Raw genomic sequence first — 25,479 nt, forward strand, 5'->3', positions numbered from 1 at the left:
CAGACCCAATGTCTAAGGTTGATGTTGATCTGGGAGATCTCTTGGCCAAGGTGCTCCCCACCGGTGTCAAGGTCACCATTCGCCATATCTCGTCAGCCCCTACCCCATGTACAGCGCTCTTTACGCCTCCTCCAGGGGAAGAGTCCGAGTCGACATTTTGTGAAAACCATTTTCTCACGGTCTCCGTGAATGCCGACGAGCATGATGGACCCGAGATTATCGTCTTTGGAATCGAAGTTCTGGTGTACAGCACCGCGCATTTAACGACTGTTTTCGTCTCCAAGGCCGATTCTACTGGATTCCTGCACTTACTGAAGAATGCACCGAAAGTTTCGCTCATCAGGCGCATTTCTAACGGCTTCCTGTCTTTCCTGGTGCAGACACATCAACGGCCGGGCGTTCGGCTAGTAGTGTCATTATTCGCACGGGCTCAGAACCAGTATCTGTTCCCAGGCAGCATCGAGAATTCAGGAAAGCATGTCCTCGACGATAGGGGTCTGATCAAATGGTGGTGTCGCGTCGTCGACCCCATCTTGCGCGAGTATGAGCCGGAGTCAGGATCCCACGAGAAAGGTCTTCTTGACCGTGCCATGGAATCCGCTAAAAGCTCCGCGACAGCATTCCTGATTGTCCCAGGATGCGACAAATTTGAAACTCGAGGCTTCTTCCCTGGCACCGCAAAATCAGATGATAAAGAACGCCCCAGATGGCTGAACAGCTACCCGCTGCATCAACTGTGCGACAACACCAACGCGCCTCCCCGCTGCTTGGTTCCTCGTTTTCCAGATGATCCGAAAACGCGCTTCCTGCTTGACCTAGACGATGAGCTACCGCAAAAGTTGGAGGCGGCGGGCTCAAAGGAAGGCGCTGGGCAATGGAGGAGCGTCAAATCTCTAGACCAGTTCTGGGAGATGATGTCTTTCCGACAGGAGTGTTCTGCTGGACGACTGGTAGGATTCTTGTGGCTTGTAATTAATCCTCCGGGGCTTGTCAACTCGGTTCAAATGACAAGCTCTAGACCTGTTTTCAAAGAGAAAGCAGAGGGTTCCTTGACAACCACCGTCCCTGTATATGACAAGGTGGATTCAAAACCTACAGGGACAGCGGTGTCTGTTTCTACTGATTCCCAGTCTTCGGACACTGCCAAAGATTCTACAGCAGAGGCAACGTCAGGTGGTCCTGTACAAGACCCATCAACCCAGACAGGCAGCTTATCTTCTGAGACTCATCCGAAAGTACAGCCGAACACAGACCAGAACGCATTCTATTGGCCAGAAGCAGGCCGCGGACATGCTGTCATGAGTGAAGAAGATTACAAAACTGCGATAAATTTCCTACTTGAGCAAGACTTCTACAACGAAAAAGTTTCTATAGCCAGCACCAAGGCATGGAGTGAGAAAGTCGCATCCATCGTGGACCAGCTCTGGGTCGGTCAGCAGGTGACAGGAAGGAACACGTCTGGAGAGTCTGCCGATAAACATGCTCCAACTACCAACATCATCAACACTGGATTGGTTCGAAAGCGAAAGAAAGATGAACCAAGCCAAGCGACAACAGCAACATCAGCTCAAAAGGAAGGGTGTGAGGGGAACGGTACAGTCTCAACTGCAGTAACAGCAGAGGCTAGTACAACAGGGACGAATGAATCACCCGGAGTCAATGTGCTTCAAGCAAACTTGATCCGGAAGAAGAAGAAGGCCTAGCTCAGATAGCAGATGCCTTTCGCATTAATTGGAGTTGTAATCGGGATTATGGGACATTTCAGCGATTTGGGTTCTTCTATTTAGGGAAAAAAAGGCCATTAAAAGGTATATTCAAAACAGCGATTGGTCTTTGGACATTTGTCTTCTTGATACTATTATTGGGTCTATCGCTATCCGGTAAACTGGAAGATGAGATCCGTGGAACCGATAAATGACGGTGGACGGGCCACATGGACTGAATACTTGAGGCGATCAATTCAATTCCTTGAAACGTGTAATTATAAAATTGGTTTCGTGTTGATTTTGACGCTTCTGAATATCTATTCTCAAATTTCACGCAGTCATATCGGGACTGCTATGCTATGTAAAACAAACTCGAAACATGAGAGAGCTTGTTCGATGTGGCTGAAATTACAGGAATCCACCGCATGATGAACCGACCCATAAATATGGACGCCGTCCGCTGCATCCGAATGGAACAACCACGGAACTAATTTAGTTCATAACTTTTCCCCGTTCGGTTGTTGCGTGGCAGCCACCAGAGAGAAGGGAAAAAAAAAAAAGCAAAGGTTGAAGGTCGAAATATCGTGGGAGTGTTAAGGCCTCCTGCAAAGAGTCAACTGACCGCAATTGCTCTCCGCACTTCACTTCTCCAGCTTGCCCCCCGTCCATAGAATGTTGTTGCGACGTTGACACTACATCTTTTCTTTGCCAACCGTATTTGTCTCTCACCGCATCGATATCCGCCTATGCTAAAGCTTCAATCGCGTTCGATCTCCCTCGATTTTGGACCGACCATTAGCCATGGCGGGCTCCAGTGGTCTGTAATCGTGGGTTGGGGGTGTCTGATCTGGTATACAACCGTGGTCTTGGTTTGTTATCTGGGATACTTTCAAATGTAAAGCTTCCTATTCGGCGTTTGATTCCCTTTTCCGATGTGTTTTCTCTTCTCTATTGGGTGTTCTAAACCTATGCTTACTGTAACACAAACTAATGCGGTCTCAAACAGATGGCGATACTTTCTCCAAAGACCCCGGAAATCCCACTCCGCAACTGCCTCCGACGCTCCCCATGTTACCGCGATCCGACCCGTCAAAGGCCTCGAGCCGAATCTGTATGATTGTCTGGCCTCGACCTTCCGTCAGGACTATCCTGCCGACAAACTGACCGTCTATTTTTGCGTCGCCTCTCGAAGCGATCCTGGCTACCCAACCCTGCAAAAGCTTGTATCTGATTTTCCCCACGCCGGTGCACGCATCTTCATCGAGGAAGAGGATCCTTTGCTCCAGCCAAATGGGGAATGTGTCTACGACCTGGGACCAAATCCAAAGATTCGGAACATGAGCCGGGCTTATAGAGAGGCGAAGGGTGATATTGTCTGGATCATAGATTGCAATGTTTGGGTAGGCAAAGGAGTCTGTGGGAGGATGGTCGACCGGCTTTGCGGACTTGGTGCTACTTCGGGCAAAAAGTACAAATTCGTGCATCATTTGCCACTCGTGGTGGACGTCACTAGCGGTGCCAGTTCGACAGAGGAGCAAAATGCACTAGTGGAGTCTTATACCAACGGCGATGCAGATTCAAACAGCGATGTGTCCTCAGCACCGACTATCTCCAAACACGAACAGGGCACTCTTGCAACAGGTGGAGGCCGTCTAGAAGAACTGTTTCTTTCGTCTTCTCATGCCAAAATGTACACCGCAATCAACACAGTCCTCATCGCACCCTGCATCGTAGGCAAATCCAACATGTTCCGGCGGTCGCACCTCGATTATCTGACAACACCGTCCCCTACCGATCCCCACAAGCGCAACCCCGGTATCGATTACTTTTCCGACAATATTTGCGAGGATCATCTGATCGGGGACCTTCTCTGGAAGAATCGCGTCCGCGAGGAGAAGGAGAAAGGCGAGCGTTTTGGCAAGCATGGCATGGTCTTTGGAGATCTGGCTATTCAGCCTGTCGGAAACATGAGCGTTGGGGACTACATCGCACGCCGGGTTCGTTGGCTACGCGTCCGCAAGTTCACCGTTCTCCTAGCAACCTTGGTCGAGCCGGGCACGGAGTCCTTGCTGTGCTCGTGTTACGGTGCCTGGGGAGTAACCACGTCCTTGGCTCAGTTCTTGCAGGAAAAAGGGTTCTGTTGTGCAACTTATATGACCACATGGACTGCCTTCTTCGCCTTTTTCTTCCTCAGCTTGGCGGTCTGGATACTGACCGATTGGACGCTGTATATCAAGTTACATTCCGCCAAATCTGTTGAGCTCGATGAGGACACGCCATCCTTTGCACGGCCTCCGTCTGGCTCTTTAACCAGACGAACATTTTTTCAGTGGTTCTCAGCGTGGCTTGGACGCGAATTCTTGGCCCTCCCCATATGGATCTGGGCCTTCTACGGTGGCGTAACTGTTACTTGGCGCAACCGGCGATTCCGAGTCGGACTCGACATGAAAGTTCGAGAGATTGGTAGTGAAAAGACACCCCAGCCTAACTCCAAACAAGCCCCAGTCGGTCAAGGGAACTGAAAGATAGATACGTGGGTCATAGCACTTCGAAGGAACGAGGGACGAATGTACGAATATCACTGAATGAAATCGTTAAAAAAATATAAAGAACTTTTCTATCCAATTCCAACAGATCTATAAAAACAATAAACAGCGTAAATCATTGCGTCGACACCTCCGCAGCAGCAGGAGCATTCTCCCCAGCACCAGTTTCCAATTCACCACCCTTCTCCGAACCCAGCAACCACTCCGCGACCTGTCTCCCCTTAGACATCTTCCCAGCATCGCCTTGACCCTTCTGTGCCTCAGCCTCAGCCTCTATTTCAACCTCGACCTCATCCTGCTCCTCGCCCTGCTCCTCAGTCGACCAATCAGCCCTCTCAGCAAGGAAAACAGCATCTAATCCAGCATCATTCTTAACGGAGATATCAGCACCAGCCCCAACAAGCGCCTTCACGCACTCCAGATGCGTATTCAGCGCCGCCCAGTGCAACGCCGTGTTCCCCGAGTGATTACGGTGGTTAATAACAGCCGCAACCTGAGCCTGATCCAGCTGAGTCTCACCCTGAGTGAGCACTCCCAGGAGGAAGTTCAAGATTTCTAAAATACCCAATTAGCCTTTCCCATCTAATCCTAAACATCCACTCCCTGAAACCCTCCCCAAAACAAACAACCTTAACTCTCCAGAAGAAAAAAAAAAAAAAAGAGAAAAAAAGAGACAAGGAAGTACATACCCTCATTCCCATTCGCCGCAGGAAAATGCAAAAGGCACGATCCCGAACCACCCTCCTCTTCAGGCTCGGAGTCGATCGCCGACGCTACGATCCAGGCCTGCGGGCAGCTGTGCTGGGCGCTCAAGGCCGCCAGGTCGGACTTGAGGGCCTCGAGATCGCCGGCGCGGGCGTCGTAAATGAGGTCGTCGATTGCGTCGACGGTTAATGTGATAGGGGTCTTTGTGGACATTTTTGCCTCTCTGTCTAGGTCTCTTGACGCTTTTGAGATCACGTGCTTGTGACGAGTTTGTTCAAAGTCTGTGTGACTCTTGAATTTGGGATTTTTGGGTATCTGGGGGTTTGTTAGTGGTTTCTTCTGGATGGTGTGGTTTTTGATGGCGATGGTGGGGTGGGATGTTATAGAGGTTTATATGTATTTGATGCCCAACAGATGTCATATTAAAGATTTATTGAAAAAATAATTGAAAAAGGGAGATAAGATGGTAGATAATGATGGAAATTCGATCTCGAAGTCAAAATGCGGCTTGCACCTTTTGTAGAGTTTCTATCATCTATCACATCCCCGTCGCCTTTTTTTTTTTTTTTTTTTTTTTGTGATAGTATATCAACCCCTCAGTCTTCAACACCCCACATATGCATATATGAGTGGCATGAGTGCAAATTTTACACGGGGGTCTTTGGTATACGGGGCATAGCGCATTCAGAATAAGAAATTCACATACCTTGATTATATATATATATTCTTGAGGGTGCTATACTCGATTTTGTGAAGCATCGGATGGTTGCTGAGAACTTTGATGTCGGGTCATGTGATCTGGTGGATCATTTGTCGGCATTTCATACCTGAATTACTCTCATCTTCATCTACTCTGTATAGAGCTCGGTGAGCAGTTACGCGAGGGATGGAGCAGATAAATATGTTACATTTATTGTCAGAAATGAAAGTACACGCTGCTCTATCGTATGCGACCCATGAACTACAGTACAAACGCCCAAGCCCGTCCGTATAAAACAAAAGGTATCTCAATGACAAGACATCGCCTGTGGATTGAATCCGGTCAATCGCGTAGCCATGCCCTTCGCTTTTCCTCCTTCTTCTCTCTTCGTTTCTCCTTGAACATTTTCAGTTCCTTTTTGGTGAGCTTTTTAGCGCTCCGCTCCGCCCGCAGGCTCCTTCCATCGTGGCTATTGGCCGCAGCATCCACATCAAAGAAGGCATTCATCTGCCGGTAGGATTTATTCTGATCATTATGGTTCTCGGGGTTCTGTGATTCATTCTGCCATCGCCCGGTGAACCTGTTGAACGCGCCAACCGCAGCGTAGTGATCCGTACCGGGAACCACGGCAGATATATCCTCGGGCGGCTGCTCATACTGCTGGGCGTACGGAGCCGTCGGATCGTAGTCACCGTGGATGGCAGGGTTATAGCCACCTACCACCGGCGCGGGCTTCTCCGGGGACGGAGCGCTGGCTTCTACGCCAGGAGGACCTGCTGGCGCCGGCGCCGGTGCCGCTGCCTCTGGCACGCGAGGGTTGTCCCACTGCGACACGCCCGTGTAGCGGTTATAGAAGTAGTACGCTCCAACGTTGGCATCCCAGACAGGTTCCCACCCATCGTCATCACCGGGAGGAGCCTCGTTGGGAAGCGGTGGTGGGACCTCTTCATCTGGTAATGGTGGCGCTGAAGCTTCTCCTTCCTCCTCTTGACCGTCCTCACGCTCAGAGGCATTTTCTTTATTTACTTCTTCATTTCCCTCACGCTCTTTTCCTTTTTGTTGTTGCCCTTCCCTTGTGTCCTCCGTGGGCCTATCTGGTGTCTGTGTCCGGTCTCCTTCGGGGCTGTTCTCTTCCTGGGTCACTGGGTCATTTCGCCCCTCCGACGAGGATGCTGACGGATTGTCAGTTGCGTGCTTGTGGGGCATCTCGGACATTTTTGATTAGCACTTCTTGTTCCCTAGAAAGGGCGCGTCAGAGCTGTGGCTGAAGTGCAGAGATACTGCGGGTTGAGTGTGAGTGATTGAATTGAATTATGCCGACGCCGTATCGCGACCACGCTAACCATATCGGGACTAGCCATCCTTCTTCCCCAGTATCTCGTATCGAATATGAACATCATGATCATAATATCTATACGATCCTCACATCTGAAGAACAAAAACAAATACCAACAAAAGAAGAAGGAAATAAAGAAGGAAAAAGAAAAAAACAAAAAAGCAATGTCTCCCTAACCCCAGTAAAACCCCCACGTAAACAGAATAGCCTACTAAGCTACTAATCACTCCCAATTAAAACACCCTCCCCCTTCAAAGCATCAACAGCCTCAGCAACCCACTCCTGACACCGTCTCAACGGTTCCCGCGGATACAACCTCTTCGCCCCTTGAAACTGCTTCTTGGGCACCGGCACGCCCTCGCAAATCCCCAAGACGCGCCCGTACTCCGCGACCGCGACCACACCAAGCTTCTCCTTGCCACAGAACCCCGGGATCTCCTCCGGCGGCTGCTCAGCCCGATGCTCGAAGATCATGCCTTCTTGGATATTCCCTTTGACGTGGTAGAGGTGGCCAGTGGAGGGACCGTTCTCGTAAGTCTCGACGAAGATAGCGTGGTGGTCGCGCGGGAGGCCGCTTTCGGCCATGAGGTAGACTGAGTAGGTTGCCATTTTGTGTTTTTTTTTTTTTTACTCTTTGGCTACTTCTAGATTCGTAGGGTGGGTTTTTGTGGGGGTTTGGGATGGTTTTAGAAAGAATAAGTTTACTCGGTAGGAATGACAGGAAGGTAGTATTGGTGGTTGTGTTTGATGGGTTGGATGATTTCTCCGGCCTATTTAGGCAGGTGTCCATGCCAGTGACACTTTAACGGGATGGCATCCTGGGTATGGCCGCCGTCTTGGGCAATGCCGTTTGCTGTCATTTTGTTGGCACCTGTCAGGTGATCCGATGCTACGTACACTGAATAGTTACCTACACTAATGTAGTAGTGGCTTCTGAATTTAATTTACTTTTAGTGATGAGGATATTTCAAGCATTTGCTAAGCTTGTGTGGCTTTTTCGGGTGGTGGTGCTTGATTTGTATGTACAATTTTGAGTTGGATAACACAGGTAAACATTCATGGATAGTAGTATGTTTAGGAACGGAACTGGAACGGTGATGAATGAGAATCTAATTCATGTATCTCTAGTAGGAATAGTTAGCTGAAATTTACATTGTTGATTCTCTAATTTAATTCTTTGCTTGGGTTAATGCATTTTATGCTGCTATATCTAAATCAAATTACTATGGGTATCTTCAGTCAAGATTCAAAGAGGCAAAAGAAGAATAAAAGAGATTCTAACATACATGAAACAAAGAAAGAAATAGGATCCAGTGAGAATACTCCATTCATAACCCACTACTTACATCCTTAACAGAAACTTCACGTGTATATTGACAGCCTGAGGCCACTCAGCAACAGGCAAACAATTCCTGCCTGAGACAGCCCAGGCACCCCAAATCCCAACCGCCTTTAACACCTACAGTCCCTCACCACAAGTGACTCTCTCGCCAGCCATTTTAACAAAAGTGAGGGCACATAGTAATCTCAACCACCGCGAGCGAGGGACGAAGTTGACCCCGAATTCAGGATGGACCAAATCCTGCTCAATCGACCAAAACAAACCAAAGAAGTCCGACGCATGGGTTCATACTTCGTCCCAGAATGCGGATCCTTTTCCCCCTAGAATACGAGACCCGGTATTTGCTGTTCTTGGAAGTTGGCGCTGAGTACAGAGAGTGGCGATCAATCTCTGCGGCTGGAAAGGCATTTGGCCGGGGTTTAATTTGGTCGGGGTCCATTCAGTCAAGGGATAGGGAGACAAGGGCCATCAGGATAACTAGATAGCCCTCACAATGTCGGTGTAAGAATTTATTATTCATGGAAAATTGTAACCATAGTGATTTTTCTCTTAGCTTGAAGCAGGTAACGTAAGCTGGTGCTGTGTAGAGCGGTCTAAACATCGGTGTTTACTCGGCGATACTGATGAATCCCCATGTTTTCGAGGGAATCTTGATCTTGCATTAATGCACCACGGCGGGTATAATGTACGAGACCACATTAGCTTATGTAGGGGGTCTTACTGGTTTTGTTGTCTTTGTTGTTGTCGGTGGATGGTCTTGGAGAGAGTATAGGAACTGTGGAAGGCAGATGTTGGTGCTGGTTGAATGAACTACAATCTACAAACAGACAGTTAGATACTTCAGTTAAGATAAAAAGATAATCTCAGGCTCTATCAAGTCTCTAGGTATATTTTTGCAGTGGTAAGGTAGCAATTATATTAGTAATTTTATGTATGGTCACCTTGTATAGTACTATGAAAGGTTTCAACAACATCAATAGCACCTTTACATTTACAACGATATATAGTAGCAATGTTGACAGTTCGGTGTTAAATTTGATAAACTAGAACCATAGTCTACACTTTTTACAAAAGAAAGATAGTAATTAGAAGTCATGTTAATGTAAGTGATTATTCTGTATAGCTAGTACCCTACAACGTATACCCGTGTGTTCATACCCCAAAATATATATATTCTCATATCACCACCAATACTGCACAACCAATCTATACACTGTACTATTTAGGAGCATATATCATAATTTTTTCTGGATGAAATCCTAATTCATACACTACTTATGTCAAATCTACAGTACTTTTCTCACAACGGCTTCGCTGGAAAGTCATAGACTCATAGTCTTAGAGGTCCATGATCTGGTCACTATACTACCTAGTACTACCAGTAGCGTCTAGAGGCCTACTCAAACCTCATCAAGAGCCTCAGGAACACGAGCCCTGGCATGCCCATTGACCAGTAAGAGAGACCCAAAGCCCGCAAAGGCCATCGTGACATGCACAGTCTCGTGATCCCACCAGCTCTTACCAAACGCGGGCACCAGACCTGAATAGATGACATCAGAACTGAACGAAGGAGACATTCCAGTCATTTTCTTTTGCTGATCCGAAAGTGAGTGTCTGAGGGACAGTACATTTCCCATGGCTATGCCGTGGGTCATTAAACATTGTCTGAGTCGGGTGAACCCGGCGGAGTCCCTACGAAATCCCTACGTAAAACAGGAAAAAATGAACTTGGACCGTGCAGTAGTAGAGTTCCTAACAGTTGGACAGGCAGATAGTGGAACCAGTGCCAGATGTTATGGAAGTTCCCTGATTGCGGAAATTAGACAGCAACTAGTGCGGTAACCCCTTGCCTGTACCCCTTGCCCACATGGGCGTTGAGAAGCTGGTGAGACGGGGATACCGAAAGGGAGAACCAATGAATCCGCGGACTTTCGTTGCCCGGACCATGCACTGCAAGCGCCCTGCAACTTTACTTGTTAGTTCGATCTTCCGGTATGGCTGTTGCATGCCGCACGAGGCTCAATGGACGATAGCTACGGCCTACCGCACGAGGTATACGATTACTTGGTCATGAGGTAGAAGTAAACAAGTCGTGTGAGTGTTGGACCTCGTCCGAGTTGCCTTATGTCAATGTCATATATCATTGGTAGACATATTTTTCTAGCTTCAAAAGCATAACTTAATGTAACGTAAACGGCTTCGTCGAGGGGGATCTACGGGTTGCATAGCGTTCAACAGGGTCAAGACAGGAGGAATGAGACACGGTCTTGTATGCAACGCAAGATGAAAGTTCTGTCCTGCACGGTTGTGGTATGCTGCAGGACTGGCATCCCACTGCTCAGGCAAGCATAGGGAAATTGTTTGGTAGATCCATACCGTTGGCTGGGGCAGACGTCTTCAGGCCCAAGGATCTACTATCCTACGATGGGGGAAGCAGTGAGATGGATGAGGGCCATTCCTTGCGTGTTGCATTCCTGGAGGAGTGGCAACAGGCCTCATTCTCCCTCGAAAACATAGCGGTCGAGTGCAAATGAGGGCCTTGAAGGTAGCTCACAGACCACCAGATTTGTCTATATAAGGAGTCGTCTTCATCGACCAAATCAGTTCTTCATCAACACTCTCAATTCACTCTCATTCACTCTTCACAGTTCAGTCTTCTCCAAGACAAGCTTCTCTCGCTTACAAACTTCTCCGAGTCTACCCTCGTTCAAAACCAAAACCACCATCACAATGCAGTTCTCCGTCGCCGCTGTTCTTGCTCTGGCTACTGCCGTTGCCGCTCTTCCTCCTGCCTCTGGCACTGGCGCTGGCCAGCAAGTCGGACACTCCAAGAACGACTTCCCTCTCCCTAAGGAGTTGACCACCAAGCAGGCCGCCGACAAGTGTGGTGACCAGGCTCAGCTCACCTGCTGCAACAAGACCGTCAAGACCGGTGACTTCACCCAGGTTGAGGAGGGTCTCCTTGCTGGCCTCCTCTCCAACCTCCTCGGTGCCGGACAGGGCTCCCAGGGTCTTGGTCTCTTGGATGAGTGCACCAACATCCCTGTTATCCCCATCAGTAAGTATCTAGCAACATGAGATATAGCCAATGGCATACTAACAAAGCTTAGTCCCCATCGCCTCTCCTCAGGAGCAGTGCAAGCAGCCCATCTCTTGCTGCCAGAACACCAAGTCCAGCGCCGTAAGTAGAATCAATGCACAATATACCCAGCTTTCACTAACAATCACAGGATGGCGACCTCGTCGGTATTGGTCTTCCTTGCATCGCTCTCGGCTCTCTCCTGTAAGCGATTGCATTCGCGAAATTGGTAGCTCGAGGAGCACGGGATGGAAAATGGCTATGAAATGTTTCCATAGTGTCCTTTTCTGTGTCCTGTACTGGCTTCTCGTGTCGTGGAACCCTCGGAGTGAGAAGACTGTTCTGTTTGCATTCTGATTTTGATGTGCAGCCTCATGTTCCAGCATTACCACTGGAAATAGTTCATGGCTAGCCAGCTTAATAAATAGACTTTTTATTTGCTCAACCTTTTTTCTTTTCCCATTGTAGAATTGTAGTTTATCATTTATTCCGTAGTACTTTTGGAATCCTGTTCCCGTCTACCAATTTATCTGCAGTCCAAACTCCTTGAAAACCATCATTTTATTACTATGCACCCCGTTTATGTTGTGCCGGACGGGCTCATTCCTCTTTTATGAGCAAGAGACTTGAGTCTACCCTTGATAGTTCCCATATTCGCAGAAGAGATGGAGCCAACCTATCTCTTGAGTGAAAACATTCCACTGTTCGCATAGCAAGTCTTCTATAGTTGTTACGCGTCACCTACAAACGCGTGATCGCTGAGGTCTTGACAACGCTCTACGTCTTTTCCTTCGGCGCCATGACCATTTGATGTATCAGTATCGAGTTTATCGTGGATCGTTAGTTACAACAAGGGGTCGATTCTCGTGGATATCTTTCTTAGTACACTTATCATCATCATAGGTTAGACACTACAAATGAATCATGACTGATACTAATAGTCTACCAGGGATAAGTTCCGATACAGTCCCTACATTGACGAATTTCCACTGCATTCTCTGACTTTGAATTGATACTATTCATACATAAGACATCGTCGAAAAGAAAGATGAACACACCAATATCATACATCCCCCACACCAGAAGATCACCTGTACAAAAGCCCCCAAAATAGTATACACATCAAGAATTCCCAGTCCAAAACATCCTCAGAAAGGAAACAAAACCCCCTGATATCGACCAAGTACACCAAAGAAAAAACCCCGAACCCCAAACGCCATTCCTAGCAAAAAAGAGGCTTCTCCTTACCGGTAGCCGTATCTGATGTTATCATCGACTCATCCGCCGATTTGCGGTTCCCAAACCGACCATTACGAAACATCACCGCGGCCATCCTTCGTTCTTTCTTCAGATTGGCTGGCTCATCTTCCGTCATCGTGGCCGAAGACGCGGACGAAGAGAGCGATGCCACCGAGCCGCGCGTGCGAAGCGGCGATTTGGGCGGGATGCTGGGGAGTCGGATACTGGATAATTTGGGCGCCGACGCCGCAGTAGCTTGCAGGAGGTTGATGATCTCGACGAGAGATTTGCGGCGACTGACCCGCCAGGCTGGCATGCCCTTTTCATCTTTGGCTGGGATTGTTGTGTCTGTTTCTTGGTCGGGTTCGTTTGTCTTCGATTCGGTCTCTGTGTCGGTTTCTTCGGGGATGTCTTCGATCATCCGACTCCTGACCTCGGGACCCTTGACGGTGTTTTTCCTTTGCGGTCTCTCGGGGATACAGTGTGATTCCGTATCATCTTGCTTGTCTTGATCACACTCTTTCTCTTCATTCTGTTCACCTTCTTCATCTTTGAAATTCCTTTCCACAGCCTCAAACCCAGTATCCCCCTCAACAGCAACAATAGTCTCCTCAGACACCTTCACAGGCGCCTCAACCCCCTTCCCATAACCACCCCCACACCGAGACCCAGGTCTCCCCTCATCATCCTCATCCTTCTCCACGATCCGAATAGACGGCTTCTTCACCAAATCAGGTTTCATCCCAGGAGGACACGAATAAGGAACCGGATCCTTAGGCGGCACAGCCGGAGGCGTGTCACGATCATGTTTCTGTTTATGTCTCTGTCTCCGTCGACCCTGAAGACAGGATCTGAAGATCTTAGATAAGATACTCATTGTTTTCTTCTTATCCCGTTGTTCCCCTCTTATCCAGTTTTTAACTTCGTCTGGACTTGGACGAACACCCTCCGTGACAGGTGATGAGGGGTCGATCGAGGAGGGTTTATATGACTATCGATAAAGCCGCTGTTTTTGTTTGGATTTGTTCGTTTTGGGCTATATTGATTGCGGGGGAATGGAAGGTCTCTTTCTTCTCTTTCCCTGGACACAACCCCAGGTGGGGAATGTAGTATAGGGATAGTCGAGGTGCGTTGATTCTTGCAGGATGGTACCTGACTTATGCAGTGGGGATGTATATGTATAGTATGCGCTGTACTGTTACTCCCGGTTGAGTGGGTGAAGGAGTAGTTTGTTGCTGGTGGTGATGAGTTAGTGAGTGAGGGATGGCGGTCTTCGAGGGGAGGGGTTATATGCGGTTGCCCTGTTACTACGACCGGGCACTTTTTGACTTTGGTTCCTGGTTCCTGGCCCGCTTTCCATGTTTACCTTTGTGGTTCTTCTAGAGGTTGAGTTTGGTTTAAATGTAAGGAGGGTAAGGGTAGCAGGTGCAATGGGATGTAAGGATGCATTTCGTGTTAAGGGCTGTTGTGCTACTAGCTACTAAGTTCCTAGTATCTGGGTTTTACTTCCGCGGGGAAAGTATGGGATTGATTGGTGACTTTGGCGGTGTGTGTGCGGGAGTTTGTGTAAATGTGAGGTTATTATGGTGATTGCAGGGTTGATCTTAATAAGAATTCCATGTATGCTGGACCTCTGGGAGAGTAAGGGAGGTTAGAGGTGGTAAGTTGTTGTACAACATGTACTTTGTAGCGTTGAGGGTGCTAGGCTGCGGGTTAGGGCTAATTCTGACTCTTGGGTCGGGGGCTCGTGAGATGCCAATTTTCGTGCAGCGAACGTGTACGATTTCTGGGGATTTTTTTTATCAATACCCCGACTTCGTGGGTGTCGGGGGTTTTTTTTTTCTTTTTCCTGATTTTGTGGCTTTTCTTCTCTGCCCTCCTTTCTTGGGGGGTGTGGCGTTCTGCTTATTTCAAGGGCTGCAAGGGATGGTTGTACTATTTGTCATGCACCAACTGTCCATGTCATCATTGCATTGCCGTAGTATCACTAGTTCTATGCCTTACATACAAAGTCTCTGTGCCTGGTAACAAAGTATCGAAGAAAACCTATGAGAACAAAACAAACAGCCACTTAAAGCTTGCTCTGCGGCGTTGCCGTGTACAACGACTGGTTCCGCTGCATCGATTCCAGGGCCTCCTTCTCAATGCGCTGGAGCAGCTGTGCACAGGTGGGAATATCATGGATCAAACCGATGACCTGACCGGCAGTCCAGACCTAAAATGGAACGGTTAGCAAGGATTCGGCACGTTTCCCCTGGAATCCTAAAGGGAGAGGGACGAGACTAAGCAAAAATAGGATACACATACTCCGAAATCGACATCACCGTTCAAGAAAACCTCCCTACCCCTCTTGCCACTGACGAACGGGGCAACGTCACTGAACTCTCCGGACTTGCTTTCCTTCTCCACCTTGAGAGCCTCCTTAGAGACCTTATTGGCAAACAGACGGGTTGTGTTCTTCCACCGTCTCAGCACCAGGGCGGTGTCTGTCTCCTCGGCCTTCACGATGGCCTCCTTCACGTTGTGGTGGATGGGGGCCTCGATCGTACACATGAACCGCGTGCCCATGTTGATACCTTCGGCGCCCAGTGACAGGGCCGCGGCCAGGCCGTATCCGTCTGCAAATCCGCCCGATGCAATGAAGGGGACGCCCAGATCCTGACGGGCGCGGTTGAGGAGGATGAAGTTGGTGATGTCATGTTCGCCGACGTGGCCAGCACACTCGAAACCGTCGATGGACAGGAAGTCAACACCCAGCTTGACGGCTGATTTAGCGTGACGGATTGTCGTGCACTTGTGCAGGATAGTGGTGTTGGCTTTCTTCAGCTGGGTAATCACCGGACCGGGGTTGTTTCCGGCCGTCTCGACAATCTTGACACCCTCATCGATGATAACCTGGGCGTAGGCAGCGTAGTCTGGGGGCACAAGGGCGGGGAGGAGAGTCAGGTTGACACCGAAGGGCTTCTTGGTCATGGAGCGACATTTCCGGATCTCTTTGCGGAGGTCTTCGGGGGTGGGTTGGGTGAGGGCAGTGAGCTGGATGGATAATCAGCGATATTCGTCTTCATTTGCTTTCGCATGTGATCTGATACGTACGATTCCAAGGCCTCCAGCGTTGCTGACCGCTGCGGCGAGTTCAGCGTATCCAACCCATTGCATACCACCCTGGACGACAGGGACTGCGAGCGGTTAGTTAGACACCAATATCTCCGGGGAGTAAGCCTAGGTACCTGTGATGCCCAGCTTCCTTGTCAGTGCAGTGTTGAAGCCCATTTTGTTCCTGTTCTAACTGTATGCAACTGAGATTGAGCGTATGTACTTCTAGATAGCGGCCGACTCGACGGTGGCTCCAATAATTAATATGAACAGAGAATGTATAATCTATCAGTGAAGGGTATCACGAACAACAGGCTATTAAAAGAGTGGCCTTCGGATCAGCAAAGGAATGCGACTTCTTTGTACCCGCGGAGATTCTGCCGTGGGGAAGAGTTACCGAGGTTCGTGGCCGACCGACGGTCGGGTCGGCGAGATTAATATTCAGGACGGCCCCTGGAGAGAACAAGAATGCGGGGGAATGCCGCAAGTTGACAGCTGGGGAAATAAGTCCTGAATGACGGATGACATGGTAGCATATTTGCATAAAATAGGAAGATCCTTGCCATTTGTCCCCATCGCATAGCATGTTGTTGCGAATGCCATCCCCGCATGTGATTACGCGGCGGCTTTTATGAATGATTGATAGGGAGCACATGATTCCCTTCGCCATAGTCCCATGACTAGAGAATGTGTGAACAAAGTGCTTGTATCTACTATACCACATCTCTAACATCAAATGAACACAGTGTAACCCCGAAAACATGTATATAGATTCCTTTATGGCTGGAGGAACTAGAACGCCATCAATGCATATAGGTATAAGCGAATGTAACCACAAATCAGCAGAAATATCCTAACTCTTTTATTTTGCTCCCATTTGGCTGGCCAGCCACTGCTCGTGCAGCTTCTTCTGTCTCTCCCAGTCTTTCCGAAGCTTCTTAGCCCGGCTCTTAGCGATCTCCTCGCCAGCCGCATCGCGGGTGGGGAGACCCTCGTCATCCCACGCGCTATATTCGTTTGTCCGGAACATCTCCAGGTGGCTGAGCTTGCCCTTCTGCAGCCTTTCCAAGGCTTCCTTTTCCTTCTTCTCCTTTTCAAGCTGCTTTTGCTGCGCCCGCCTGGCCTTCTCTTCCCGAGCCTGGATCAACTCGCGAGTCACTGGGCGAACGAGTGCAGGCAAGTTGTCTCGATCTTCAAGATACACGCCGACTTCGAACAAATCGATATCGCGAACACGATCGCAGAGTGCCAAAACCTCCTTGCTGATGTTATTCGATTCCTCAAGTGACGACAGTTTGTTACGGAAATTGCTCAAGACGTCAGCATAAGGCTTCGTGGAATCTGTGACCTCCTGCTCGGGAAGAGCTTCACGATCGACGATCTCAGCAATGGTCTTGGCGTTGACTCCTTCCTTCGCCCGTGCGGCCTGTCGCAGAGAGTCACGCATGGAGGACAGTGGGTGGAGGAAGGGCTTGGCCTCTTCGGGGACGTCAATACCAGACCATCCGATTTCTTGACTGTCGGCAGCAGCCTTGCCATTGAGGCCAAAGATATTGACCATAGAAGTCACCCACCGGGCAACAGCCTCAACGTCCTTGGGGTTGACGGCTGACTTGTCGGCGCTGTTGTATTTCGTGATAAGCTCAGAAATAGCATACATGGCTCCCGGGGTGTTGAACGAGTCGCACAGGTGCTCATAGACAGCCTTCTGGGCATCTGCCAAAGCAGTGGCGAGAGTATCGTCCGTGCCAGAACCTTGCAGGGCAGCGGGGTCCTTCACCTTGATGAAAAAGTTGTTCACCTTCTCCTCCCACGAGCTACCAGCGCTAACAAGGTCATCGGTGATTTCAACACCATCCTTCCAGCCGCCCAACAGGAACACAATTCTCAAGCTCCGGGGGGTCCACTCCTTCCTTTCCAATGCCTCACGAATGGTAGTGAAATTCTTCAGAGACTTAGACATCTTAGAGCCCTGGATGGACAGGTGTCCCATGTGGAAGAAATAGTTAACCCACTGTTCGTCGTGTGAATGGTTATGGCTGTCTGCCCAGTATGCCTCGCTTTGCGCAAGTTCGTTGTCATGGTGAGGGAACGCAAGGTCGACACCACCCGAATGGATGTCCAGCTGCTTGCCCAACCGTGCGGAAGCCATGGCAGAGCACTCAATATGCCATCCGGGTCTTCCACGACCCCAGGAGCTCGCCCAGCTAGGCTCACCAGGCTTCGAAGCCTTCCAGAGGGCGAAATCAGATGCAGATCGCTTATCTGTAGCTTTCTTTGTCAAGGAACCTTCTCCTTCAGCCAACAGCTTGCTATCTGAACGGTTCCAGGGTTCCAGCCGGGCGTACGGGTGGCCAGCAGCCTCGAAAGCTTCAATATCAAAGTAGACAGAGCCATCATCCGTAACGTAGCCGAAGTTATTCTTCACAATTTTCTCCACGAAATCAGCAATTTCTGCACCATACTCGGTTACTCGAGTGATTTCGTTAGGGTCGAGGACGTTCAGATCCCGCATATCCTTCAAGAACCGCTCCTCATATCTCTTGGTCAACTTGGTGAAAATTCCATGGTCGTCCGCATTGATCGAGGTTCCCTTTAATGAATCTAAGTACGGCAGAAGGAGATCTTGAGCTTCCGTGTAGAACTTCTCCGCAAAGCCTTTAGGCCGCTCGCCCGATTGTTCCGCCTCCGCGATTACTTTTGCTGCTGATGCAACAGTTTTAATGTGCATTTTAGCCTTCGCTTCATCGTCACCGGCCTTCTCGTTGCCCGGTAGCGGTCCTCCATTCAGCACGGTAGCGTAGGTCTTCTCTACCTCATCCTTATATTGAGACACGGGCAGATCTGGGCTCAGCAATGGCAGGTTCTTCTTGATGTATGCAGTGTATGCTTTTTTGGCAACGTCCAAGACATCGCCATCGATCGTAGGGTGCTCGGAAGTGAACTCCGTGAATAAATGCTGTTGTCGGCCTCTGAGGATAATCTGTGACTCATTAGCGTCGCATTCCACCCAGTCGTGAAGACAGCCCGAATCGCAAAGGGTACGGTTCATAGCGTACCTTGTCATCAACGTCTGTAATATTCATGACAAAGTTCACGTCGAACTTGAAGTAGTCACGCATGATACGCCGAATGATATCAGTGCTAACATAGTTTCTAGCATGGCCCAGATGGGCGTCGTCGTAGACAGTCGGTCCGCACGCATACCAAGAAACTTTCTTGCCCTCCTTATCGATGGGTATAAAAGGGTTCTTCGAACGCGTTAACGAGTTCCAAACTTTCAGCGGCGGCAGGCTTTTTTCGGCCTCAGGGTGGAGGGGTGGCTGCTGCCATTGCGGTTGTTGGCGTGCGGTGGCCATAGATCTGGATCTGGAGAGAAGGGCAACAGGGTAAAAGAGCGACAAGCGTTGTTTCGACCGATTAGTGAGGAAATTGGAGACCAGGCGAGGAAGTCGGTGAGAGGTGAGGGGCATCAGGAACGGAGCTCCAAAAGAGGGACAAATAATCCAAACTACGGGAGGGGTGCCTGGAGGCCAGCCTGACAACCAACCTGAGTCAAGCATTCAATGGATGCGCCAGAGGGTCATCATCCAATGATAAACTAGATTTCCAATGCGGTGGGAGCATCACCCTAATCTTCTAGCCCTGAGCCCTAATTACTGTCCCAGTCGGGTCTAGATCGGATCTTTAATGGCTGCCCCAGAATGATAGAGGCTTTTGAGCTCGTCCGAGATTTTGCGATTGCGAAAGAATATTTGAAGCGGCAACACCACACGCAGTCGCAATGCCTTCCCCCTTCTTAACCCCCGGCTCACGGTCGCAACTCGACAATCTTGCTCTGCTTCAACTCCGCAGAGATCAGACGATCCCGACGATTCTCCAGCTCCATGATGAAAAGAACGGAGGATATAAGGAAGGAAAAGTCACCAACACCCGCTTCGGCTCATTTCCGCATATCACGCTTTGCGATCAACCATGGGGCTCACAGATCATCGCATCCAAGGTAGACACGGGGTCCCGGGGCCGTACGCAGAAGATGAAACGGAAAGCGGACGAGCTGGATTCGTCCACCCAGGCCGAAGATAAGCCTTCTCCGCAGACCCCAGTGGCAGCCTCCAGCGGTTTCCTTCACCTCCTTTACCCCACACCAGAACTATGGACCGCGTCGCTCCCTCATCGTACTCAAGTCGTTTATACACCGGACTACAGCTACATCCTCCATCGGTTACGCGCGCGTCCTGGATGTACCGTAATTGAAGCGGGAGCTGGAAGTGGCTCTTTCACCCATGCCTCCGTGCGGGCAGTGTTCAATGGATATCCTTCAGATGATCAACCGACGAAAAAGAGAAGGCTTGGCAAAGTCTGCAGTTTTGAATTTCACGCGCAGCGGGCGGAGAAGGTTCGCGTGGAGGTGAACCAGCATGGCCTCGATGGACTGGTGGAGGTAACACACCGTGATGTCTATGAGGATGGGTTCCTCCTCGGGGACCCGAAGACAGGCAAATCCCCAAAGGCGAATGCGATTTTCCTTGATCTGCCTGCTCCTTGGCTAGCTCTTAAGCATCTCGTTCGCAACCCACCCGAGGGTACGGAATCACCGCTTGATCCTACATCCCCGGTCTATATATGTACATTCTCTCCCTGTCTTGAACAGGTACAGCGTACTATCAGCACACTCCGCCAATTGGGCTGGTTGGGAATATCAATGGTGGAAGTCAACAACCGTAGAATCGAGGTCAAGCGAGAACGAGTTGGGTTAGATCTCGGGAACATTCGCGGAACAGTGGTCTTCCCCAAATCCGTTGACGAAGCGGTTGAGAGAACGCGTGCCCTTGAGGAACGTGCCCAGTTGTTCCGTGCAACGCAGAATCAAAGTGACGGCGACAGCACCCCTGCCCCTAAAGCTGAAAATGAGGCAAAGGGTGGCCAGCAAGAATCTGAGGTCCCAGTGTATAAGCAGGGTCGTGTGATGACCAGGTCAGAATTGGACCTTAAGAATCATACATCCTACCTTGTCTTTGCTATTTTGCCTCGGGAATGGACCGAGGAGGATGAAAAGCGCTGCCGTGAGAAATGGCCGTCAAACCGGGTGCAGGAACCGCAGGGACCACAAAAGAGTAAGAAGCAACTGAAAAGGGAATCAAGGGAGAAACGCGACCTGCAAAGAAAAGAGCAAAGTCAACCGGAGACGGAGTCCCAAAAGGAATAGAAGGTATCAGACTTACGTTACTAGAACCATGCTTTAGGTGCTGTATTATGTTCTGTCTTCTTGGATAAATTTTGTTAATTCGCTGGTTTCCCATGCCAGAACCAGACTTGCAGTCATATCTGATAAGTCAACAAAGAATACTAATGACAGGCTGAAGGTCACTTTCTAAGGAATATATACACAAATGACCCCTGGTCAGAAAAAGAGAAACAAAAGCCTTGATTTCATGACACATGTAAAGACCTCTATGTACAATATGGATCTATGGTCAATCCTACGCAGTTCCATTCCATAGCATAGAAATAAGGGAGCGGAAATCCGGACAATAGTGGGTATTGCGTTAAAGTAGAATATTGTTCTAGTCAGCTAGAACAGTAAATGCGATGTTGATCCTTATAGATTATTCTCCGCCTTGAATTTATCCCATGCTTCATTGAGCGTGCCGAACACTGCACCAGCGATCATTCGCTGTTCCGTCGTGGCATTGGTAGAAAGCTGTACCGATCATTAGCTGCTGTGATATAGTATTCTTAAGAAGCAGGCGTACCTTGTCTGGGTGCACCTTGGCGATCCCCTTCATATATTGCACCTTGACCTTGTTCGGCATAATCAGTTCCGACATGTTGATCTTTTTCCACCCAGCCTCCGGCCACAGAACAGTGTCCAAACTGCCCAAAAGCGCTCGTAGATTGTCCTGCTTGCCGTTCTTCCAGGCAGTTAGTCGAGCATCCACACTTTCTGTAAGAGCGAATTTCTCTTCATCGGCACGCTCAGCGGCTTTGTTGGCTTCTCGCAACCGACTGACAGCGGCGGAGTTGGCAGATGAAGAGCTGCCACCTTGCAGGTCATCAAGTGCAGACTTCTTAGGTGCAGGAGCAGGCGGCCGCCTAGCAGGGGCTGAAGGTTTCGAAACAGGTTTGCTAATGCCGGCAGCTTTCTCACATCTGTTGCGGCCTTGGATACTGGTGCTACCACCGTGGCCGTTTTCAACCGCCTGTTTCCACGCCTGTGCAGCATCTGCCCATCGCTCTAATTGCTCGAGGGCCTCGGCCTTGCGCATCAAGGCTTTGCCGAAGAAATCCTTCATCGGTTTACTGGGTTCACCGTTTCCGATTTCAATGCTCTCGGCCTCGCCCTTCGAAGGGCCAATCACATCCAGGATAGTGTCTGCATCGCCAATTGCCACCTTAGGCTCACCAACCTTCAGTGCTGTCATGGCACGATTGCTGCGGATGATGATCGCAAGGGGGTACTTGTCAGGTAGCAACGACAGAGCTGCGGAAAATGCCTCGTGGGCAGCTGCATAATCACCTCTCTTATAAGCTTCAGCCGCCTTCGTCCGATGATGATGCGTGGATGCCAGAGCGTCCTGTGATACTTGAGGGATGACTCGGGGCGGAGCTTTTGGTCGCGCAGGCAGAGGTTTAGATGTAACAGCTGGCCGCGTGGGCTGCGCCGGCGAGGGTGACAGTCTAGGGCGCTCAGCAGGCTGTGGAGCCGGAGAATCGAATAAGTCAACATTCTGCGCAGGGGCTGGAGATTGTGCGGTTGGTCGTTTTCTTCTCGCTGGGCTCACATATGCTTGTGCTGACTGTTCTTCTACTGCAGATTTGGTCAATCGGGCTCTGGGATCCTTCGTCTGGCTTGGCTGCTGTTGTCGCATAAAGGCCGGCTGTTGCATATTTCTGTCACCAACTGGAGAAGGCTGGCTTCGATAGCTATCGCTAAGGGTGCGAGGTGGGGGTCCATCGTTGGACCTTGTTGGCTTGCGTGAAGCACGAGGATCTACACCGGATTCAAGGAGAAGAGCCTCGTCAGTGAAGTCAGCTGGCTGTTTCTGAGACTGATCAGGAAAGCGCCGGTGTTCCCTAGGTGAGGGCTCCTCGCGGGCAGACGGATCTCTGAGCCACCGGGGCTGGTTCGGATCTTGGTCTGTGTTGAAGTCATTAACGACTTGTTGAACCTTCTTGCTACCAGTCTTCCACAGCGAGTTTGCTGTTTTTAACAAGTTATTGCCGAATGCAGCGGCAATCTGCGACGGATCCTTGTCTGCTGTCGAAGGTGACCGATTATCCTCGCGGCGCCTTGAAGAATGGGTCCGCTCCTGTTGCATCCACGATGGCATATCGCGATCCGACCTCCCGGCCCGATCTCTGCTCCGGCTCTCATGGCTCGGGTAGCGTTCTTGAGCCGTTGGTCTACTTCCAGACTTTTGTCGAGATTCTTCGTGCGCCTGCGTGAGAAGCAATGAGACCGCAGCTTGAACATCAGTTCCGGATGACGTCATGCGTAGAGCTTGGCTAGCTTTATCTGCAGGAAATCCCATATCAACGAGCTCTGCAATTGCTCGGTCAGTCCCATTTGACGGCTTGGGAGATGGGGTAGGGTCTGCGCGCTCTGGAGTTGGAGGTTTGGCTGGTGGTTCCGGTCGGCGGACTTCAGAAACGGGCTTACCCAGCAAGCCCAGGAAGTCATCATCGTCAGTCTCTGCAGGTTGCGGCGGCGGCGGAGGAGGATTTGGTTTAGGTTTCAATTGATTAAGGCCGAAAGGATCATCGTCGTCGTCCATGAACGACATTCCAGAGGACTGTGGCGCTGCAGAGGATCCATTGGGGGTGGGCTGCGGCGACCTGGCGTCTACCCGTGGCGACGGGCTTGGACTAGGTACGGGGAAGTGAGTCGATGCATCAACAGGTGCCGAAGCGTCAAATGCGGCAAGGAGATCATCTTCATCAGCGGACTGGGCTTTTTGCTGAGTAGAGGTCATGCCAATTGCAGCAGGTTTGTTGCCACCCTTCTCGAGATTATCCCAGAATTGAGCATTTTGCGCCCCATATTGTGTTTCGAACCGAGATCGATTCTCTGCCTCTTTCTTGGCTCTCTCTTCTTGTAGCCTCTTCTGCTGCTCGATAAGGGACAGGTTCTTATTTGGGTTAGACGAATTGAAAGATACGAGGTTCGCGAAGCTGTCCTTGTCCGGTGTTGCAGACTTGGAGGGCGGGTTTGAAGCCCCGGAGGAGGCAGAAAGAGGAGTAGATCGGCCGGAGGTATCATTGCGTCTCACATTTGGAAACAAGAGGCTGGAGCTCATAGGTAGGGGTTTACGGGGGTCATTGGACGAAGTGGAATTCCAATTCAGGCCGCTCAGATCGTCCATGGCGATAGTCAATTTAGTACGAATAGGGAGGTGTCTGGGAGGACTGAATTAGGATAGAGGTCGGGGGAGATAAGTGGTTCCATGGTCTAGCCTCACCATCAACGATCGAGTGAGCTGATCCTGTTCGTGTGATAGAGCGTCTGGTGTATAGAGCATCCGGAAATATTCACAAAGCAAGCATTAATCAAGAACTGACCACTTGGCACACTGCATTACAGTAAATGTTTTTTGAGACAGTGTTAACTTCCCCTGGAGATCGAGGGCCGCGGCCGTCATTGTGGCTGAGCAGCTAGTGGGGTGTGGCTGATGTCGTTCAAGCGTGACTTCAGTGGCACGTGTTACCAAATACAGCAGCTTCCGGACCCGTTATCTACTTTGTCAAAATCTTTTTACCAAGTGGACAAACTAGCTGTATTCTCATTGATATTTTCCGCCACTCCAGATTTGTTTACGGACAGGAAGGCGTAGCATATGGAGTGGCCAGCTAAGGAGTGGGACATATAGTACGTAGTACCAAAGACAAAGATAGCCCTTTGTTATGTCCGAATTGCGTCGAAGAATCTCCTCCACTCATGATCACTCCCGTCTACTCTGTACTATACTCCATAGAGCTAGCCGCTGGTGGGTTAGTCACCATGCTGTATCCCACTTTTGCCCGGACAGTCCAGCTCAGGTTACCACTGAGAGACTTTGCGAGAGAGGTAGATGCAGAAGCAGACTAATCCGTTTGCACACTGTAACTCCAAAGGCCGTGCCGTTCTCCATCGAGACACATTAAGGCGTTGGGGTATTCTGAGCTTTAGCGAAGAAATTTACGTACACTGCAAATTAACTGACAATATATCGAGTCATTCAGGCTCAAGCAGTAGGTTGTGGCTTGAAAAGATGCCCATGCTGAAGTGCTTTACTTATCTAAGCTATATATGATATGGACATGGCAAGCTGCTTCAACAAACATAATCATTGAGTATCTTCAAAGCAGTGGATAATGAAGATTGAATGTTAGTATAAGTATAAGCTGAGTATTGGGTAACCTTGAGGTGGCATCAGCCGCTTTTTCTTTTCTTTGTATCCTGTGTAACTGACATTACTACCCTAAGCTCATTGTGTTAGAAATTCAAAGGCTGGACTGTTATTTGACTCCTCATCCTTGAATGAACTCACTCCTGACGAAGATTATGATCGTGGAATTGTAAGACTGGAGATAATCACTAACTGACAAAGCATAGTGATGGTACTACAGGCCATTAATGATCACTCATTGCAGTGTATTCTAGTTACATGCTAGAAACTGAATAATAGCTTTTTGGCCTTCGACGCTATCCATAACACAACCGGTAGAATTTGAGAAACAACCTGTATAC

At 49.6% G+C, this 25,479-nt stretch overlaps 13 protein-coding genes across 13 annotated transcripts; 5 read left to right on the forward strand and 8 right to left on the reverse strand.

Annotated features, from left to right (window-relative positions):
• Positions 1-8: 8 nt before the first annotated feature.
• F9C07_11583 (putative DNA damage response protein Rtt109) lies at positions 9-1,703 on the forward strand (the record flags this gene model as incomplete). The annotated part of the gene is made up of 1 exon (XM_041286943.1): positions 9-1,703. The coding sequence occupies one exon, from the start codon at positions 9-11 to the stop codon at positions 1,701-1,703; it is 1,695 nt and encodes a 564-aa protein (XP_041148611.1).
• A 749-nt stretch (positions 1,704-2,452) lies between these two features.
• F9C07_2075280 (ceramide glucosyltransferase) lies at positions 2,453-4,228 on the forward strand (the record flags this gene model as incomplete). Its single annotated transcript, XM_041286942.2, has 2 exons — positions 2,453-2,601; positions 2,713-4,228. The coding sequence occupies 2 exons, from the start codon at positions 2,453-2,455 to the stop codon at positions 4,226-4,228; spliced, it is 1,665 nt and encodes a 554-aa protein (XP_041148610.2).
• A 96-nt stretch (positions 4,229-4,324) lies between these two features.
• F9C07_2286756 (putative ankyrin repeat protein) lies at positions 4,325-5,534 on the reverse strand. The gene is made up of 2 exons (XM_041294184.2): positions 4,942-5,534; positions 4,325-4,807 (listed from the first exon to the last, which is right to left on the reverse strand). The coding sequence occupies exons 1-2, from the start codon at positions 5,168-5,170 to the stop codon at positions 4,368-4,370; spliced, it is 669 nt and encodes a 222-aa protein (XP_041148609.1). The 5' UTR covers positions 5,171-5,534; the 3' UTR covers positions 4,325-4,367.
• A 180-nt stretch (positions 5,535-5,714) lies between these two features.
• F9C07_2286757 (uncharacterized protein) lies at positions 5,715-6,949 on the reverse strand. Its single transcript, XM_041286936.2, has one exon. The coding sequence runs from the start codon at positions 6,870-6,872 to the stop codon at positions 6,000-6,002; it is 873 nt and encodes a 290-aa protein (XP_041148608.1). The 5' UTR covers positions 6,873-6,949; the 3' UTR covers positions 5,715-5,999.
• Positions 6,950-7,212: 263 nt separating this feature from the next.
• On the reverse strand, positions 7,213-7,602 carry F9C07_11579 (uncharacterized protein; the record flags this gene model as incomplete). Its single annotated transcript, XM_041286939.1, has 1 exon — positions 7,213-7,602. One exon carries the CDS (start codon positions 7,600-7,602, stop codon positions 7,213-7,215), a length of 390 nt encoding a protein of 129 aa, XP_041148607.1.
• Positions 7,603-7,949: 347 nt separating this feature from the next.
• On the forward strand, positions 7,950-9,000 carry F9C07_11578 (uncharacterized protein; the record flags this gene model as incomplete). The annotated part of the gene is made up of 3 exons (XM_071507645.1): positions 7,950-8,011; positions 8,072-8,120; positions 8,923-9,000. The coding sequence occupies 3 exons, from the start codon at positions 7,950-7,952 to the stop codon at positions 8,998-9,000; spliced, it is 189 nt and encodes a 62-aa protein (XP_071368023.1).
• Positions 9,001-9,052: 52 nt separating this feature from the next.
• On the reverse strand, positions 9,053-9,921 carry F9C07_11577 (uncharacterized protein; the record flags this gene model as incomplete). The annotated part of the gene is made up of 2 exons (XM_071507644.1): positions 9,053-9,145; positions 9,742-9,921. The coding sequence occupies 2 exons, from the start codon at positions 9,919-9,921 to the stop codon at positions 9,053-9,055; spliced, it is 273 nt and encodes a 90-aa protein (XP_071368024.1).
• A 608-nt stretch (positions 9,922-10,529) lies between these two features.
• Positions 10,530-11,859, forward strand: F9C07_2286761 (conidial hydrophobin RodA/RolA). The gene is made up of 3 exons (XM_071510851.1): positions 10,530-11,393; positions 11,446-11,516; positions 11,566-11,859. Exons 1-3 carry the CDS (start codon positions 11,066-11,068, stop codon positions 11,620-11,622), a joined length of 456 nt encoding a protein of 151 aa, XP_071368025.1. The 5' UTR covers positions 10,530-11,065; the 3' UTR covers positions 11,623-11,859.
• A 777-nt stretch (positions 11,860-12,636) lies between these two features.
• On the reverse strand, positions 12,637-13,530 carry F9C07_11575 (uncharacterized protein; the record flags this gene model as incomplete). The annotated part of the gene is made up of 1 exon (XM_041286935.1): positions 12,637-13,530. The coding sequence occupies one exon, from the start codon at positions 13,528-13,530 to the stop codon at positions 12,637-12,639; it is 894 nt and encodes a 297-aa protein (XP_041148605.1).
• Positions 13,531-14,724: 1,194 nt separating this feature from the next.
• Positions 14,725-15,833, reverse strand: F9C07_2074208 (uncharacterized protein; the record flags this gene model as incomplete). Its single annotated transcript, XM_041294183.2, has 3 exons — positions 14,725-14,868; positions 14,961-15,689; positions 15,750-15,833. Coding segments are annotated over 3 exons (957 nt in total), but the record flags the coding sequence as incomplete, so codon positions are not given.
• A 778-nt stretch (positions 15,834-16,611) lies between these two features.
• Positions 16,612-19,312, reverse strand: F9C07_11573 (cysteinyl-tRNA synthetase; the record flags this gene model as incomplete). The annotated part of the gene is made up of 2 exons (XM_041286934.2): positions 16,612-18,732; positions 18,809-19,312. 2 exons carry the CDS (start codon positions 19,310-19,312, stop codon positions 16,612-16,614), a joined length of 2,625 nt encoding a protein of 874 aa, XP_041148603.2.
• Positions 19,313-19,533: 221 nt separating this feature from the next.
• On the forward strand, positions 19,534-20,958 carry F9C07_11572 (tRNA methyltransferase, subunit GCD14; the record flags this gene model as incomplete). The annotated part of the gene is made up of 1 exon (XM_041286941.1): positions 19,534-20,958. The coding sequence occupies one exon, from the start codon at positions 19,534-19,536 to the stop codon at positions 20,956-20,958; it is 1,425 nt and encodes a 474-aa protein (XP_041148602.1).
• Positions 20,959-21,281: 323 nt separating this feature from the next.
• On the reverse strand, positions 21,282-24,307 carry F9C07_11571 (UBA/TS-N domain protein). The gene is made up of 3 exons (XM_041294167.2): positions 24,212-24,307; positions 21,506-24,149; positions 21,282-21,453 (listed from the first exon to the last, which is right to left on the reverse strand). Exons 2-3 carry the CDS (start codon positions 24,113-24,115, stop codon positions 21,352-21,354), a joined length of 2,712 nt encoding a protein of 903 aa, XP_041148601.1. The 5' UTR covers positions 24,116-24,149; positions 24,212-24,307; the 3' UTR covers positions 21,282-21,351.
• Positions 24,308-25,479: the final 1,172 nt, after the last annotated feature.

This window comes from Aspergillus flavus, chromosome 6, assembly GCF_009017415.1.
Source record: "Aspergillus flavus chromosome 6, complete sequence".
Taxonomy (NCBI): Eukaryota; Fungi; Ascomycota; class Eurotiomycetes; order Eurotiales; family Aspergillaceae; genus Aspergillus; species Aspergillus flavus.

Coding starts and splice junctions, on each gene's coding strand:
- F9C07_2286756 (XM_041294184.2), bottom strand. CDS start 5,170: ATGTCCACAAAGACCCCTATCACATTAACCGTCGACGCAATCGACGAC. Junction 4,808..4,941: donor TGCGGCGAATGGGAATGAGG/GTATGTACTTCC, acceptor TGGGTATTTTAG/AAATCTTGAACTTCCTCCTG.
- F9C07_2286761 (XM_071510851.1), top strand. CDS start 11,066: ATGCAGTTCTCCGTCGCCGCTGTTCTTGCTCTGGCTACTGCCGTTGCC. Junction 11,394..11,445: donor CATCCCTGTTATCCCCATCA/GTAAGTATCTAG, acceptor AACAAAGCTTAG/TCCCCATCGCCTCTCCTCAG. Junction 11,517..11,565: donor AGAACACCAAGTCCAGCGCC/GTAAGTAGAATC, acceptor TAACAATCACAG/GATGGCGACCTCGTCGGTAT.
- F9C07_11571 (XM_041294167.2), bottom strand. CDS start 24,115: ATGGACGATCTGAGCGGCCTGAATTGGAATTCCACTTCGTCCAATGAC. Junction 21,454..21,505: donor CCAAGGTGCACCCAGACAAG/GTACGCCTGCTT, acceptor TGATCGGTACAG/CTTTCTACCAATGCCACGAC.
- F9C07_2286757 (XM_041286936.2), bottom strand. CDS start 6,872: ATGTCCGAGATGCCCCACAAGCACGCAACTGACAATCCGTCAGCATCC.